Source organism: Pagrus major, chromosome 8 (assembly GCF_040436345.1).
Source record: "Pagrus major chromosome 8, Pma_NU_1.0".
Classification (NCBI taxonomy): domain Eukaryota; kingdom Metazoa; phylum Chordata; class Actinopteri; order Spariformes; family Sparidae; genus Pagrus; species Pagrus major.
The window spans coordinates 13,915,303-13,930,951 of record NC_133222.1 but is presented as its reverse complement, the minus strand read 5'-3'; the positions used below and the strand labels follow the sequence as shown (position 1 = coordinate 13,930,951).

The 15,649-nt window shown below is 42.7% G+C and overlaps 1 protein-coding gene across 1 annotated transcript in view; it reads left to right on the top strand.

The window, feature by feature from the left end:
- Positions 1-14,845, top strand: part of tspan18b (tetraspanin 18b) — a 34,415-nt gene extending 19,570 nt beyond the window's left edge. Inside the window, exons 3-9 of the mRNA XM_073472230.1 lie at positions 7,536-7,631; positions 8,746-8,940; positions 9,237-9,311; positions 11,203-11,301; positions 11,531-11,704; positions 12,405-12,488; positions 13,962-14,845. Coding sequence (XP_073328331.1) covers positions 7,536-7,631; positions 8,746-8,940; positions 9,237-9,311; positions 11,203-11,301; positions 11,531-11,704; positions 12,405-12,488; positions 13,962-14,009 — 771 coding nt within the window. The 3' untranslated portion in view covers positions 14,010-14,845. The remainder of the gene's footprint in view (positions 1-7,535; positions 7,632-8,745; positions 8,941-9,236; positions 9,312-11,202; positions 11,302-11,530; positions 11,705-12,404; positions 12,489-13,961) is intronic.
- Positions 14,846-15,649: the final 804 nt, after the last annotated feature.

Here is a 15,649-nt window from a genome sequence, read left to right as displayed (position 1 = left end):
TGCTTTTGTCCTTTTACCATCACAGCAGGCCAGAACCCTTTCTTTGTTAGCCTCTGATTTGCATTGGCATTTGTAACATTAGTATTCCAGTCACGGCCGAGAAGCAGACACGTATAGATTGAGGGGTTAAAGGGGAGTTTAGACCCAGACACATCAGCTGTAATCAGTCATAGCACATAACCATAAAGACAGCCAACCAGACAAATAAATGTGTGTGTTTAATTTGCAACTGACATGTAAGATTATAACCAGATTCTTGAGCCAGTTCTAATTTTATGAAAAGTGACTTGAAGGATAATTCTGTTTTTTTGCAATTTGAGTCTTTTTGTCTGAGTTTTGAAAATACTTTCTATTGGTGGTAATGTGATCGTAATCACTTCATGAGGTACTGAGACTTTGAACACTGCAGCATTGCTAAAAAAAAAAAAAAAAAGGTCAGACAGGGTAGAAACACAAGCAGTCTTTGTTTGAAACAAAGATGAACAAACTTTGAAGGAGAAAGGCAAAATTTCAAAATTACTATGCAGAATGTCGGGTATAAACATCCAATACAGTTTACAGACCTACTTCATGGTGCAACTACTTACCATAGTGCATTTTTCCTGTGCATTGAAGGATTTTACCTACATTTTGGATGCCCACTTATGGTTTTACCTCCAAATAAAGTGGATTAGATAATCTGGATAAACTGTTAATGACACTGAAACTGTTTGTTGCCCCATCATAGCATGTTCTAGCAATTTCATGAAAATTGGTAAAGATTATTAAGATTCAAAGATTTTCTTCAACTCGGAAACGGTAGTGATCAAAACAAAAGATTAATTGAGTCGCTGTTCCTGAGCTTTTTTATCACAGTCTTCCGTGACGGATGGAGTTTGCCCAGCTCTAGTCCGTGTTGGCTTAAAAATTGAGATTTGAAGTTCATTCTTTGCCTTAGAAACATGAGTTGACAAAACAAACTCATCAGAAGAAAATGGATATTTTAACATCCTCGATTGCAACTATGTAAATTCCATCTGCTGTTCGTTGGTGTGATATGATTAAAAGCCCCAAAACAGCCATTAAACGGACTTTGTGGTGAGACTGTGTTGTCAAATTTAAATGAAAAAGAGGTGCAATAAAGCAAAATGATCCTTGAAGTTCTCAACCGATGGCTCTAAAATCACACAGTTTCTTTCATACTAATAAGCATATATAGTACAAAGCGAAAAGGCACGATAAAAGCATCATGAATCTTTTCTGCTTCACTGTTCATGCAAAGACATTAACTCACTTTTGATGTATTTCTATGAAGTTATTCTTTTCAATGGGGCATCCAATATATGTGGATATCTCTTTCATCTGAGGCTCCCAGAAAAACACAAACATTCACACGCTTTATCCTCAAGGCTCTGTTTTTAATCTTTGCATTGCATTGAAACCCCAGCCTGTTCAAAAAATGAGGTTACACTGTTCCTTTTGCTGTTTTTCTTTTTCTTTCGCTGAACTTTAGCTGAGTGTATGAATGTTCAGATGTGTGTGTGTAGGCCGTCTGTACGAGGGGCTCTAGGTGTATTCAAACCAACATATGGCCTTGCAACAGGGTGTGAGTGATCACTCATCAGACAAATGGCTGGCCAAGCTGTCCCCCTGTCGTAAAGTGCTCGACCCTGCACCCCTTTGTTTTCGAACAGGAACTAGTGCTAAGTGGAGATGCCAAACACAGCTCTGCAGACAAAGGCCACTCTCACCCCATATCCAGGTTGCCGTGGAGACCGGTGTCCTTATTGGAGAGCTGGAAAGATTCCAACATGTGCCAAAAGCAACTACAACTGGTTTCACAAAGCTCTGGATCTGAGCCATAAGAAAATCACATCTCTGAGAACTTATTTCATCATAGTGCCAATTTTCTGTTCTTTGTTGGGATTTCTCGACGTATAAGCATCTTCGTGTGTGAGTTCCTGTGTATTTTGTGCTCCTGCGCATGTTTACACTCCAAAGTGTCCTTTTGTGTTCAGTCCCCTGAGGCGAAAAGCGTCGTCTTTCCTTAAATCTCCCATTGTCTATTTCTGCCGAGGCCATCTGTGATGTAAACTTTCTTTATATGGAGATTTGACGAAGACAACAACCCCGACGTGAACGTTATTTCTAAACAAGGTCCAGCGAGAAGATCTCAAGCGTTTTAATTGTCTCTTGCCTGAGGGTCAAACACTGGTCAATGTAGAGTTGGAGAGATTATTGATTGGATTAAGTTCGCGGGAACTTTCAGAAAACCCCAGTAAAGAAAGAAAAAGAAAGGCAAAGTAGAAGAAGGACTGCGAGGAAATAAGTCCCTCTTTTGTCGTCACAGTGATTATTAAGCATTTAGTTTTGAATTGAGTTATAACTCATTTTTGTGGAAAGCCCCAATGGCAATGTGTCATCCTCCAAAAGCACCCCGTGGGAAAAGCCTGAGCTGAGTCCTAACAGGCGGCGGTGCAGAAGTGTTTATGTGTTCATTGTGCGCTGCTACCACATGCCCTCACTGCCAGACAACCAGCCAACTAAGAGCTGGAACTCCAGGGATCAATGCATCATTGACCATGTGCCTGGGCCCGGTATTGATCCAGCCGCCGCGTAGCCAGTTTGTATCTTCACTCAGCCAGATAGAGGTGCCGACACAATTAAGTGAGAATCTCTGCTTTGTGACTGCGGGGATCACACACACACATGCGCTACTGTTCAATAGAAGCTGAAATCTGCTCATCTCAATCACATGCCCTCTGCGAATTAACCAAGAACCTATCGCCGCCCTTCCTCCTTCCAATCTTTCTTATCTAAGGAGCTGGAGAATTGATTTCACTGTAGGAGTTCAAGGGACTGTTAGTCCTGACCTAACAGCTGGATGTGTGCCCAGTAGGGATGTCAAGAATGTAGCCCGCAGTGCTGTTGACAACACATGGCCAGTCGGTTTCTGACTGCGCATTTGTTCATTCGGGGAGTCTTCTCTAGTTAATCAGCCTGTTGTTCAGGAGTGTGTCAGCTGCCTGGTCAGAGGACGTCTGCCCTCGGGGATTCACACAATCTCATTTCCAAAGTGAATGGGTCAGGAGAGCGCCACTCACAGGCTCAGATAAGAACTGCTTTGGATTCACAGCACGTACAGGAACAATGGGCTGAAATGATAAATGGCTTTGCAAGGCAGAGCAAATTCATCAGAGTGGCTTCTTTTTTTTGTGGTGAACTAGCAATGCCCATAATGTGCAGAAGCAGATAATGTTCACCAAACACGTACATGTACTGTGAAAACTCATTAAGCTAAGCCTGCCTGAGGATAGAGTATTTGTATGTTTCCACCTGAGCATCTATCCAACATTAGGACCTCTGCTGCAAGCCTCGCAGTTTCCCGAACTTCCTAACCCGGCTGAGTTTCTGCGCTCTGCTCTCTGTGTGAGCTACACCCACACACACTGTGTGCTCGGCTGCCTTTGAGCTACTTTCGTACACTTTTCTCTCTGTGGTTGTTCCCTGTTGTCTGCATGCCGTATGCCCTCTAAAGAAGCATACAGTGCTATAGCTGCTTAGCATTCAGTACACTTCAAAGCTCCTCAGTGTGACAGCACAGCCCAGGGCTCATTCTCTCCTAATTGGAGGTTCATTAAGGGACATGGTGCGCCTCAGGGGAGCCCTGCTCACTGCAAGAGGAGCCTGTCTTTATTCGGATTTTTGGGTGTTTACTTGCTGCGGTTGATTTCGGAAGTCATAGAGAAATATGAAAATGGGTTTTTAATTGAGATAAAGGGTGATGTGGCATGTGTGTGGTCCCTCAGTGTCATTATCAGAGGGTATTAGCGCACTCCGGTGAGAGCTTTAGAGTGGCATACAGTACACACCTGCTCCGGCTGTATCAGGGAGCCAGAGGAGGAAATGTGCCCTCCCCTGAGTCCAACTACAGGTGATCATTTAGAGGGTCAATGACATTTAAAAGGGTCAAGCTCCAACCCTTGTGATCTCAACAGGGTTTCAGTATTAATGATTATTTTCTATGCAGGCTCATGCTCAAGATGAAGTGGTACTGGCTGGTGATCAGGGGGGTGGAGCGTGGTGACGGTTTGGTGAGGAACAGACACAATGTCCTTGTCATGCTGATCCATTTGTCCGGGGCGGTGGCCACTGGAGCAGGGGAATATGGAGTCACTTCATTAATCGTGCCGAAAGTGTCAAGTTCAAGGAGAACCACCCAAGGGTGTGCTATTTATACATGGAGCACTCTAAATGCGGGACAATGTCTTCCTTATCTTTTAATTACAATTAGAGTTGACATGACCATCATGGTTGATTGTGTAGATGCCCGCCAAACAGACCTCATGGTTTTCTGAGTTATCCATGAAAAAAGGCCCGTAGCGATGTTTGCGAGAATCCCTCATCTTCATACTGAGAAGAATTTAGGTCAGATGGGTTTGCCCTCATTACCGAGCTCTAGCTTCTGACGGTACTGTGAAGTTGATTTAGGATCCGTTCTCATTAATCCACTATCAAACTCAACCATGCCGAGCTCCACAGCCCAAACTGTCTGTGGATCAGGCTTCTCTGAGAGTAAACAATGGGATCTGAGTGCCGTGTGGCATTTCATGATGTCAGTAACGGGAGACGCTGCAGACGTGCAGTTGGCATTTACTGGATACCTCGGGGCAAAGACTGCCACTGAGATTGTCAGATTGAGGACAAACATACAGTATTTCCAGCTAACAAACACAGTATTTCTTACTGCTGTGTGAGTCATGTTTGTTTATAATGGCTGTTTTTTTTTTGCCAGTGTACACAAACACAATGCCACACAACTCCTTATCTTGACACATTGCTCAGCACAGCAGCACACCTGAGGAAGATCTGCCTCTAATCTCCCAGTAATTTGTCGATGTTGTTGTAAAGCTGCATCTCCTGGGGTGTGAACCACGTTTCCCTTGTCTACATAATGCACTCTGCAGAATATTCAGAGAGACTTAGTGGTCTGATCTCTACGGCTGGGCCGTGATCGATGAGGACCTGCGATCCCTTGGGAGTCATGGGAAAGACCAGTTTGTTTACTCTGCACTTTCTCCAGGGTCTCTATGGCAGTTTGATTTATTTTATGCTGGTTTGCACCATAGGCTTGTTATTTGGAGCCTGGCTTGGCCCGTATAGTCCGCTCCATTCTTAAGCATCCAATGCATTTTAATGCAGAAAAGAAAATTGGCTCCAGATCTGACGGTCCGTGTGACCCAGAGATGGGAGCGAGGAGCAAAAGGGTGAAGCTGGAAGAGAAATCAGACATTTTGTTTGGAGAATGAGATGTGAGCTGAGCCCTAAGAGTTTTTCCAGCCGACCCCGTCCTCCCCCTGCTCGTTCCGCCTCTTCATCCCCTGCTCCAATAAGTACAGTTTGCACTCTTCATAGGGGCAGAGGACTAACAGTGGAGGGCAGGAGGGATTAGAAAGGGTCTTTTTTTCTGTGGGATTGTAATGTATGCAAATCTCAATTAAGACCTCCTGTGTCCTCATTAGGCCTTACAGTGGGGCTTAGGAAAGGGAGGGGTTAATTAAAACCCATCTCGGGCAATGAGGCTCTCAGAGTACCACTAGGAGGGTGATCAATACCTAAGCATATCATTATGATTTAGAGGAGCTGTTTAACCGTAGCTCTAAATCAATTTCCCTGGGTCTGGGGAGGAAAGGAGAGGAAAAATAATAAGCCCTCAGGCTGGTGAGGGGAGGAAACACTCTCCTTCTGTGTTAACACGCTCCCACCGCAGACAAAGACTGCCTTCACATCTTTAGTATTGTTCAATTTTATTGTCACGGCAACTTACACAAGCTACAGTCAGACAAAAAAAACATTTTTTCTTTAGCTCACAGCACATTGAAATTAGAAGCAGGGGGGAAGGTGCAGTTCGAGAAACAATGAAAGAATAACAGACTAGAAAAAGATATGGGCCATGACTTTACTGTTCACAAAATTGCCACACTTGTGTGTAAAATAATTGCAGCAACCAGTAGAGTAGCTATTGATAAGACAGCAGTTTGGGGAGACTGTCGTTTATTTCACCTGAAAATGCCATTTTCCCAGGCGAAGGGGTAAGAGGGTCGAGGCTGAATCTCATTTGAGCGACAGCAGAGCCCCTTTAAAGACGGACAGATATCAAAGTTAGAGTCGATCATAACCCGAGTTTCACCGCTGCCTCAGAGAAGCAGAGAGATCACCCAGAGGAGTCATCTGTCAGCCCATCAGGCACTGGAAAGACTGCCTGAAGATTATGAGATTACAGCTGACGGACGAGCTGCGGGTTGAGAAAAAAGGAGCAGAAAGACGGCATTTAAATGTTTTTTTTTGTTTTCAATTAGCAGTGGCAGCGTGTTGCTGCCTAGTTGTGTAAACCTATTTACAATTCCTCAGAGCAATCGCTTTTTAATCCACTTGTTACCCAGACTCAATCCTGGCTATCACTATGGGAGAGCAAATTAATAATCACAACTACAAAGCAAAGAGTGCCGGTTCATTTCTGCCAAATAATTAATTTTCTTCTTTGACTGAGACTGCAATTATAGCTACCCCGCAGATTGTTTCCATTTCAATTTTTGCAGAATATGTTCAGACAATTCTTTAGACAATTCCTATCCTTCTTGAGGGGGAAGTCTAGTTCATTTGCAGCTTGGTAGGTTAAACAAATGCTTCAGTGAAGACGTCGTGGTGCATCAGATATATACAGGTATACAGGGTCATGGATGTTGAGACACCCATGTTGTCTCCTCATGCAGGAGACGCTTTCTTCATTAACCAGAAGTGCTTCCAGGACAGGCCCTCATCAGGTAAAGTGTGTTTATGTCAGATAGAGCACTGGCCGATGGGAGCACGGGGGCTCCTGCGTCTCATTACATTAAAAAGACAGAGAAGCTCCATAGTAAAGGCCACGCGTCCTTGGTTAATGCACACGGAGCCGAAGTCAGGACTCATATCTTTAAAACGCTCAGAGATTGACAGCCCCTGGAGTCGCACTGAACCCAGGGAACCCATCTGTCCCGAGATAAGAAGTGCTGATAGGGAATCAGGCCATCTGAGTGTGGAAGCGCTCTTTAAAATTACATAAGTTGTCAAGAAGTGTGGTGAGATGAGTTGTGTCAGGTTGGGTTGACATTGTGTAGCCCAAACTTGTAGTTACTTAGGGATTGCTGAGAAACTATGTCTGGTGCAGTGAGCCTGAGGGGATAATACAAGGATTTTCAACTGGAATTGGACCAAATGAACTGACAGGCCTGAGTGTGTGTGTGTGTGTGTGTGTGTGTGTGTGTGTGTGTGTGTGTGTGTGTGTGTGTGTGTGTGTGTGTGTGTGTGTGTGTGTGTGTGTGTGTGTGTTTGTGTGTTGTATGTTTGAGTGGCAGAACTCATTAAAAATGTGCGCAGGTTTTTGCAGAGTATTATTTTCTTGGCAGTTTCGTCTGAACGCCTATCCAAAGTGCAGAAGAATGGGAATTCTGTGAGCATTTGGCAGGACTCATTAAGTGGCACATTTTATGTTGTGTTTTGTGTTGTTTTTCTTTCAGGGGCAGGGAGAGGCTTCAGCACGGGGGACGACCATGGAGGGGGACTGTCTCAGCTGCATCAAGTACCTCATGTTTGTCTTCAATTTCCTCATCTTTGTAAGTATTTTTCATCTCTCTCTCAAAGACACTTAATCCAGCTATCTGTGAAGTTAGTGTCAATGCAATGATTTAAGATGGGCTTCTGGCTGCCCCCTGCCCGTCTGACTAATGGAGCCACATTTGCATTTCATTAGACGGAGGCAATCTTGATTCTATCAAATTCTCTTTTGATTAGATTTTAGTGTGCTGACACACATCTGAGGCACACTGTGCCAGGAAGACTTGGTGACTGGCACCTGAGTTTATCAGTCTTGATCAGACAATCAAGAGTAATCCTGTTAGTCTGAGCCTGTGGAGGGAGGGGGGAGGGTCAGAGTAAGAAGGTTTGTCTCTTTTCCTGCTTTATTAAGCGCAACGAAACCGTTTAGAGACTCCACTCAGATGTGGTTGTTCAAGGCTGGTGTAATAATGCAACCAGCAGAGCAAAGGCTGTCAGCATCACTCGATAACAACTACTGTTTTACACCCTTTGCCATCCCTTTGTTTCTGTCCATGGCTATTTCACTCTCAGGTAGCATAACCACATTTTTTAAGCCCAATAATCTCTCAAAATGGCTACCTCCTCTCCTCATCCCACAACCTCTGCCTCTGAGATGAAGTGGCATTCACTTGCAGAAGTCCAGGTCTCTCCCTATGACAGGAAGAAGTGGGGTAGTGGGAGGAGTGTATACGGCTCAGATCTCTTCCCCCCCCACTACCTCAATACCTTCTTTTCTTAATCAGTCACCTCACGGTGGCTGCAGATATGGCTTTAGTGAAAGAGAGGATGGGAGAGGATGGAGGCTGCAGTGCTGTGCATTTCTAAAGCAGGTTGGGGGGTTAGTTGAAGCAGGGTAGATATCTCCACCCGCCCCCCACTGAGGCATTATGTTTCTGTAGATATCAAGCCTTTTATCTGCCCTCAACTCTCACCCCAACCTTTCAGAGATTTGCATTAAGAGCATGTTTTCCTGGAAAAAGCACAAATTTATTTTCCATTATATGACATCTCGTTGAATGTTTCGTGTGCCACTGGGGATATGCAGCCTCCCTCTGAGTTCCCATTAATTTTTCAAATGCAGCCAATATCTGTTTTGTCTAACTACAGTCTTCTGTTCTGTTTCTCCATCAGCTGGGGGGCTCTTTCCTCCTGGGAGTGGGAGTGTGGGTACTGGTGGACCCCACAGGGTTCAGGGAAATTGTAGCAGCCAATCCCCTATTATTCACTGGTGTCTACATCATCCTGGGCATGGGAGGCATGCTCTTCCTTCTGGGCTTCCTGGGCTGCTGTGGAGCCATCCGCGAAAACAAGTGTCTGCTCCTCTTTGTGAGTCTGCTGACAAATTCAAAATGTAGTTCTGTTACTGATCTTATTTTTGTGCATGTGTGTTGATTATTCTGTCTGTCAGTTTTTTGGACTGTCATGCTTGAAACAGAAAGCCAAAAGAGTAAAATGCTCTTCTATTTGCCTCTGTGCCTCAAGCCTCATGCATAGTTAATGCTGAGTGAAGCGGGCACAGCCAGAAAGTGATTTTCGTGACCGATGTGCACTTTTTCTGACACTCATCCACCTTGCCCTCCTCTCTCTCACTCTTTGCCTTTTTTCTTTTGTCTTTATTGCAGTTCTTCATGCTCATCCTCCTCATCTTCTTAGCAGAGCTGGCTGCTGCCATCCTGGCCTTTATATTCCGGGAGCATGTAAGTTGCCGCAGTATTCACGTCACCACTGATCACCACTGATCACCACTGTCAAAGGACTGAGTATCAAAGTACCAAAAGCTGGCATTTATTGCCTGCTCACATTCTCTTCTTTACTGATTTGTTTTACCAGACAGTTTCTGATTTATGTAACACAGGGTTCAAACAGGTGCTGGAAATCCTGGAATAGCTTGAAAATTTGTTCTTGAAATGCTCGAAAAGTGCTTGAATGGAAAAAGTGTAGGAACCCTGATAAGTTTTGCCCATTTTATACCCTGCATCATTTAGGCAGCCATCTTCTATGATTGTTTGTGCTTAAGCAACATTAGAGTCCTCATGAAACATAGTGTTACGTCCTTCTGCATATTTACATGTTTCCTGTAAAAACGATAGGGTATGGAGGGACTAGTCGAGGAAATTGATTGGCTATCGGAGCCAATAGCATTAGCGCTGAATGTGAATTACGCCCCCCGGCCTTGCAGCTACATGTCAAACTAGCCCACCAGGAGCTCCCATTGAAACCAGCCGATTAAGTGATAAGGGCACGGCAAACATGGCCACACGTGGCAGCATCCGAGGCTAATGGCTGCCAATTTGATAACAGGGAATGGAGTACCAAGGTGGTTTTCTTGCTGGGTTTGTCTCCTGGCAATCCAGGGCCTAATGTTAGTCAGCTAATAGGACCTAATGATAGCTGCATGAATAAACAAGCAAGCAGTACCTAATCTAATAGCAGCTAAACTCCCTAAACTCCTTGGTGCTGGATTCCCCGTCATCAAACTGGCCACAGTTAGTCTCAAGAGTTTGTGTTCATTTGGAGCCTGGTGCAGTTAGCCGCTGTTAGCAGTTACTTTAGCAACATCAGGAAACTCCATGAATCATCGAGGGTTCAGGCAGAGCAGCCAGAAGACATTAGAGGGAAAATCAGAAACCATTTTCTCAATAAAATTTGATCCAGTTCCGCCTAAATCAATGAAAAAAGTTATAAATTCATGTTTTTGTACAGTAATCAGGGAAATACTCCGCTCCAGTAGCATCTTTTTTACATTAAATCTGAGCTCTGTGCCACTCACTCACCGCTTATAGTTGAATTGATTGATTAATGTGTGGATGACATATATTATTAGTTGAAAATGGTTTGTTCAAGCTTATGTAAGCACACGTGACATTTTGTTTCACAGGAAGAAGACATGACTGGATTTTGATATAGAAATAAAATTAAATAGATTTTTTCCTTTTTCCTTGGCATATATTGTTAAATAGGTGTACAACGTGACTGTGGATGTGATCTAAAATGGTTAAAAAGGCATTTGTCATTTCAGCTTAACATTAAAAGAGTAATCCACCTATTGCACTCCTAATGTAGTCAGACTCATAATGAACAGTAGCTAAAGGATCTTTATTTGTCGTTCTTTATTCTACACATTGCTACATTACCCACAATGCAACTCTACCGCTGCCAGTTGAGTCAGATATTACTTTAGGTGTCGTAGGCTAGTAACAGCTAAGGTAACCCCTTAGCCACGAGCTACTAGCCTCAAGCAGTCATAAGTAGCGGTAGAGGTCTGGTAAGCTCACTACAACCCCACATCTTTTTTCATTTTCGTTTTCTTCTTCAGCGCCAACTGACTGACTGACTTGCTTCAAGTTATGTCACTCAAGGACATTTATAAGACTTTGTTCAGCTCCTTCTGGAGTCACAAAAGGCTTCATACAACTTTTTCCAGTCCTCCCCGAACCTGTAAACAGACTTTAATGTGTAAAACTGGTGCACTTCCCCCTTTTAAAAGAGACTCAACCTTTGTGTCCAGTGTTTTTCTCTAATGTGAAAGACACAGGTATTATTCCTGTGGTGACACTAACCTGTCCTCTCGCCTTCTTTCTTTTTTAGCTGACCAGAGAGTACTTCACCAAGGAGCTGAAGAGACATTATCAGGGCTACAACAACACTGACGTCTTCACCTCCACATGGAATGCCATCATGACTACAGTAAGGCCACAGCACACATGGCAAAGAGCTTTACACTCTGTAGCTTTTACCAACTGTCTGTGGAAACAGGAAAGTTTGCAGCCTGGCGTCAGGGGCCTATATTTTATAGATAAAAATCCTCGACATTTAGGTCAATATTCATGCTGGATTGGTGGAACACAGGCCAGTGCACAAATAGGCACTCAGCAATAAGGGCTTCTTCTCCCATTCTCTCCTCTCCTCCCATCAGTTCGACTGCTGTGGGGTGAACAGCCCAGAGGATTTTAAGGACAGCCTGTTCAGGATGATCAACCAAAATCATGTGGTGCCAGAAGCCTGCTGCCAGCGTGCCAGTCAGAACGGGGAGTTGGCCTATATCAGCCAGCAGTGCTTAACAGGCAATATGATGTTCCGCAATAACAAGGTAACTTCTGACATCTACCACACTGACATCCTCTCTCTCCCTGTCTCTTTCTCCCTCCTTCCTCCACCTCCAGGCCTAATTAGAACAGGAGACAGTTGTGGGGTGACATCCAGGGGCTTACTGACTCCTCCATGGCTGATTAGTGCTTTTCCATGTTATGTGTGTCATGGGAGGCCATCTTACTACCAGTGTATGTATGCGTAAGAGCACGTGCGTGTGTGTATGTGTTTGTGTTTGTCAGAATACAATGGTAAATTGAAATTTTTGTGGAGCATACGTCCGTGCAAAAATAGAGGATAATGAGTATTTGAATATGTGAAAATGAGGTGTGCTTCACAGTTACACACACGTACACCCACATCCCTGCTTCCATGTGAATGCAGAAAGCCTTGGAGTGAAATGTAATTACAGTGAAAACTGATAGGAAGAGGTTTTCACCACACTCTCCACCTGTTGTTTTTCAAGCCACAGGAACAATGCGAGATGTCCACATTGTGTGTCTCTCCCTCTGTTCATTCACACAAAGAGCCTCATTAAAAGGCAGTGAGGCTGGAGGCCCTGCTTCCCACACATTCAACCAGGCCTTTGTTCCAAGCCTCACTCGATTAAAGCCGTGATGTTACTTTAATTGTCTCTGTAATTGTGCGAGTTTATAGCCTATTGATTCTCTGCTGAGCGTCACGTCTTTGTGTTTCCACAGGGCTGTTACTCCGCAGTAGTCGACTACTTTGAACTGTACATCTATGTGGCTGGAGCGCTGGCCATTGTGGTGCTGACCATTGAGGTAGGAGGGGTTTTCATTTTCGGGAAAACCGTCACATATGCAGCATTTTCTTTGCCTCTCCAGTGATGTGAATATTTATTCTGCATTAAGCTGAAGATGTTTGCCTAAATATGTGCAGCGTTATTTCAAAGCTCTCTGTAGGGCAACATCTCCATCTAGTGGTGAGACGTGGTGCTACAGGAACACAGATTTGATTGAGCTGCCTTGTTGCAGCTTTTTAAAATTGGTTACATACGTGTCTCTTTACTGAGATCACTTTTCCTTCACATGGTTCTCTTTACCAACACTCAACTCATTACATCAGTGAAAGTTCAACCAAAAGTGAAAATGTATTCATTATCTACTCACCCTCATGCTGCTTGAAAGTTGGGTGAAGTAGTCCACAAAACATTTCTGGTGATTCAAAGCAAAATAGTGTTGCAACATTCTCCAGATTTAACCCTGAAGGAGAAGGGGACTTGTTTTAAAATGTAAACAAACAACCTAAAAATAAATTAATAAACTGGCTCCATACAGCGCCCAGCCTACTCAAAGTCTCTGGAAGCCCCAAGATCGTAAATTGATTTAAAAAGATGTTATTTTCACCATCGATGTTTGCTTTGACTCATGCAACCACTTCAGACAGTGTGCACGCTTATAGCTTAGCAGCTACACTGAAGAATTAGGCTTTAAAAGGTGTAAATAATGTCCTTTCAGAATGATTTTGGACCTTGGGGCTTCCAGAGACTTAAATTACGCTGGATGAGCTGTATGGAGCCATTTTACATTTATTTAGTCATTTTTAGGTTTTTCAGTTGTTTAGTCCCCATCCAAGTCAGTTGTTTAGGAGAATACGTTTTATGTGTTTTGCTGCAAAGCTCCAAAAATGTTTTGTGAACTATGAAGCGTCACCTGACTTGCCATCAGCATGGGGTTGAGTTAATGATAATTACATTTTCAATTTTGGGCAAATGTATCCTTTAATCTCGCATCCATAATAAATTGATGCAACCAGAACGCTTCATACACATGTCAGGATAAACTCTTGTACTCTGGCAACATGTATAGGTTAACTACAGATGTAGATAGAAAGCAGTGCCTGTTTTTTGCATTTGGCCACAAGTTGTAATCCACGTCACACCTAATTTGTTTGTAAAATACAATAGAAACCTGTGCAAAATGGATTGTAAATACACTGAGCCTTGGTGGCAATTGAGTTCGAGTCAGAAATGAATTAATGAAATCTGATTAATGTGGTAATTTAATGCATTTTGTGCCACAGCAATGAAAAGTTATCAGTTTAGTCCAAACTGACTGCTGTTGTGTAAAGAGTTTTGAAAAAGAGACCTCAGTATTGAGAAATGCATGTAACCAATTGTAAAAGTAGAGTGGAAGCAGTACACTACTGTTCAAGTTTCACATGTTTGTTATAAGTTTGTAAAAACAACATTTTCTTCTGTGTGCTAATCATTTCTTTCTTCTTCCTTTCCTCAGCTCTTCGCCATGGTCTTTGCAATGTGTCTCTTCAGGGGAATCCAGTAGAGCTGCTCCGTCTGTGAACTTCTTTTTTGTTTTTTGTTTTTTAAAAAAAGAAAGGGAATTCAGGAGAAAAGAACAAAATGGACACTTGTAAATTTGTTGATCTCTTTTTCTATTGGCTAATTGGTAGAAAAACAAACTCTCAAACTCCTGTACTTCACAGCTGGACTTTTGAGGTACTGGGTGGCAAAAAAACAACACATACACACACACACACACACACATAGAGAAAAAGTGGGAGATCAGAGACAAAACTGATGTAAAAAGATTTGTGTGTAAAGTGGAAACAGTAATCTTTGGACCAGGTCTAGCACAGACTGGGCGTAAAGTGGACCAGGCATGAGGACCAGGTGAAGCCTGAGCAGAAGGCACTGCACTGACTTTTGGATGAAGAATATTTATATTAAGTAAAGTTGGCTTAACTGTAAAAAAAACAAAATGTGTTTCATGTACACTTTGGCTGTTACCCTTTCCCCTTTCATACTGTATACTGTAACACACTCCCTCCCTACATATGCCTTTTTTACAGCCACTCTTCTTTAATGCTGTATTATATAAGCTGTGTGTGTGTGTGTGTGTATGTGTGCGTGGGCGTGTGTGTGTGTATGTGTGTGTGTGTGTGTACATACTTGATGCTCTTTTTGAATGTGTATGTGAGCATGTGAGCTCGTGGCTCTTCATGAACCCTCCCAAGCTTGAAAGCCGACCTTCTTTTTCTATTTGTATGGTGATGTTTATTGCAGTAGTGGTCATATGTGGTTTTAGGTGGTGAAATGTATGTGTCTGCATTTGTATTAGATTCTTGAAAAGTCAATGACATAAACGGCATTCTAAATGACTGTCCCTGTGTTTTGTTTGTTTTTTCTTGCACATCTACAGATGATTTTCTATCTATGGAATTAACCCCACATGTAGCGTTCTGCAAATAATCCTCAACGGTAGAGATAACATATCCTAGCATGATGGAAACATACACAGTACATGAAGGTTTTTGCAAGAATGAATGTTTATCCGGCTTGATCTGCAGGGAACAGCTTCATTTTATATTCATTATTTACAATTACAGTTTGACAAGAGAGAAAAAAGCCTAGCTAATTTTGTGGAAAAACAGCTTTAAGATATATTTTTTTTGGCATCAGGCCCCATGATAAATTACATTTTCTAGTTAAACTGCAAAACGGATAGATTTGTCAGAAATGACGTTTTCTGTCACAGGCTTCTGGCATTAATAATTCTTCTCTTTTAATACAAGAAACAATCATTTATCCCTGCTACACTTGAAGTATTGAAACATAAAAGATGGATGTTTCATTTATTGATGACCCAAAGCATAATAAAATATGGTTAGGCTCCACATACTGTAATGGCTCTTGGCTTTTGTTGAGATTTCATCCAGAATACATCACTGTATTGATTTTTTTCCTGCAAGAAAATCCATGATAACTGTGAACAACAAACAAACAAGAATACATCAGGTAACTGGGCCATTTAGCAGGTGCAGCAAATTTCTAAAGGATATAATAAAGAAAAATTTAAAGTTACGCAATGAGAAGTATTAAACATGACACAACAGTAACTGCAGTAAAACTGAAAATTAATTTTATCATTTGTTCAATTTGTGTCAAGCATACAGTGGGGGAAAA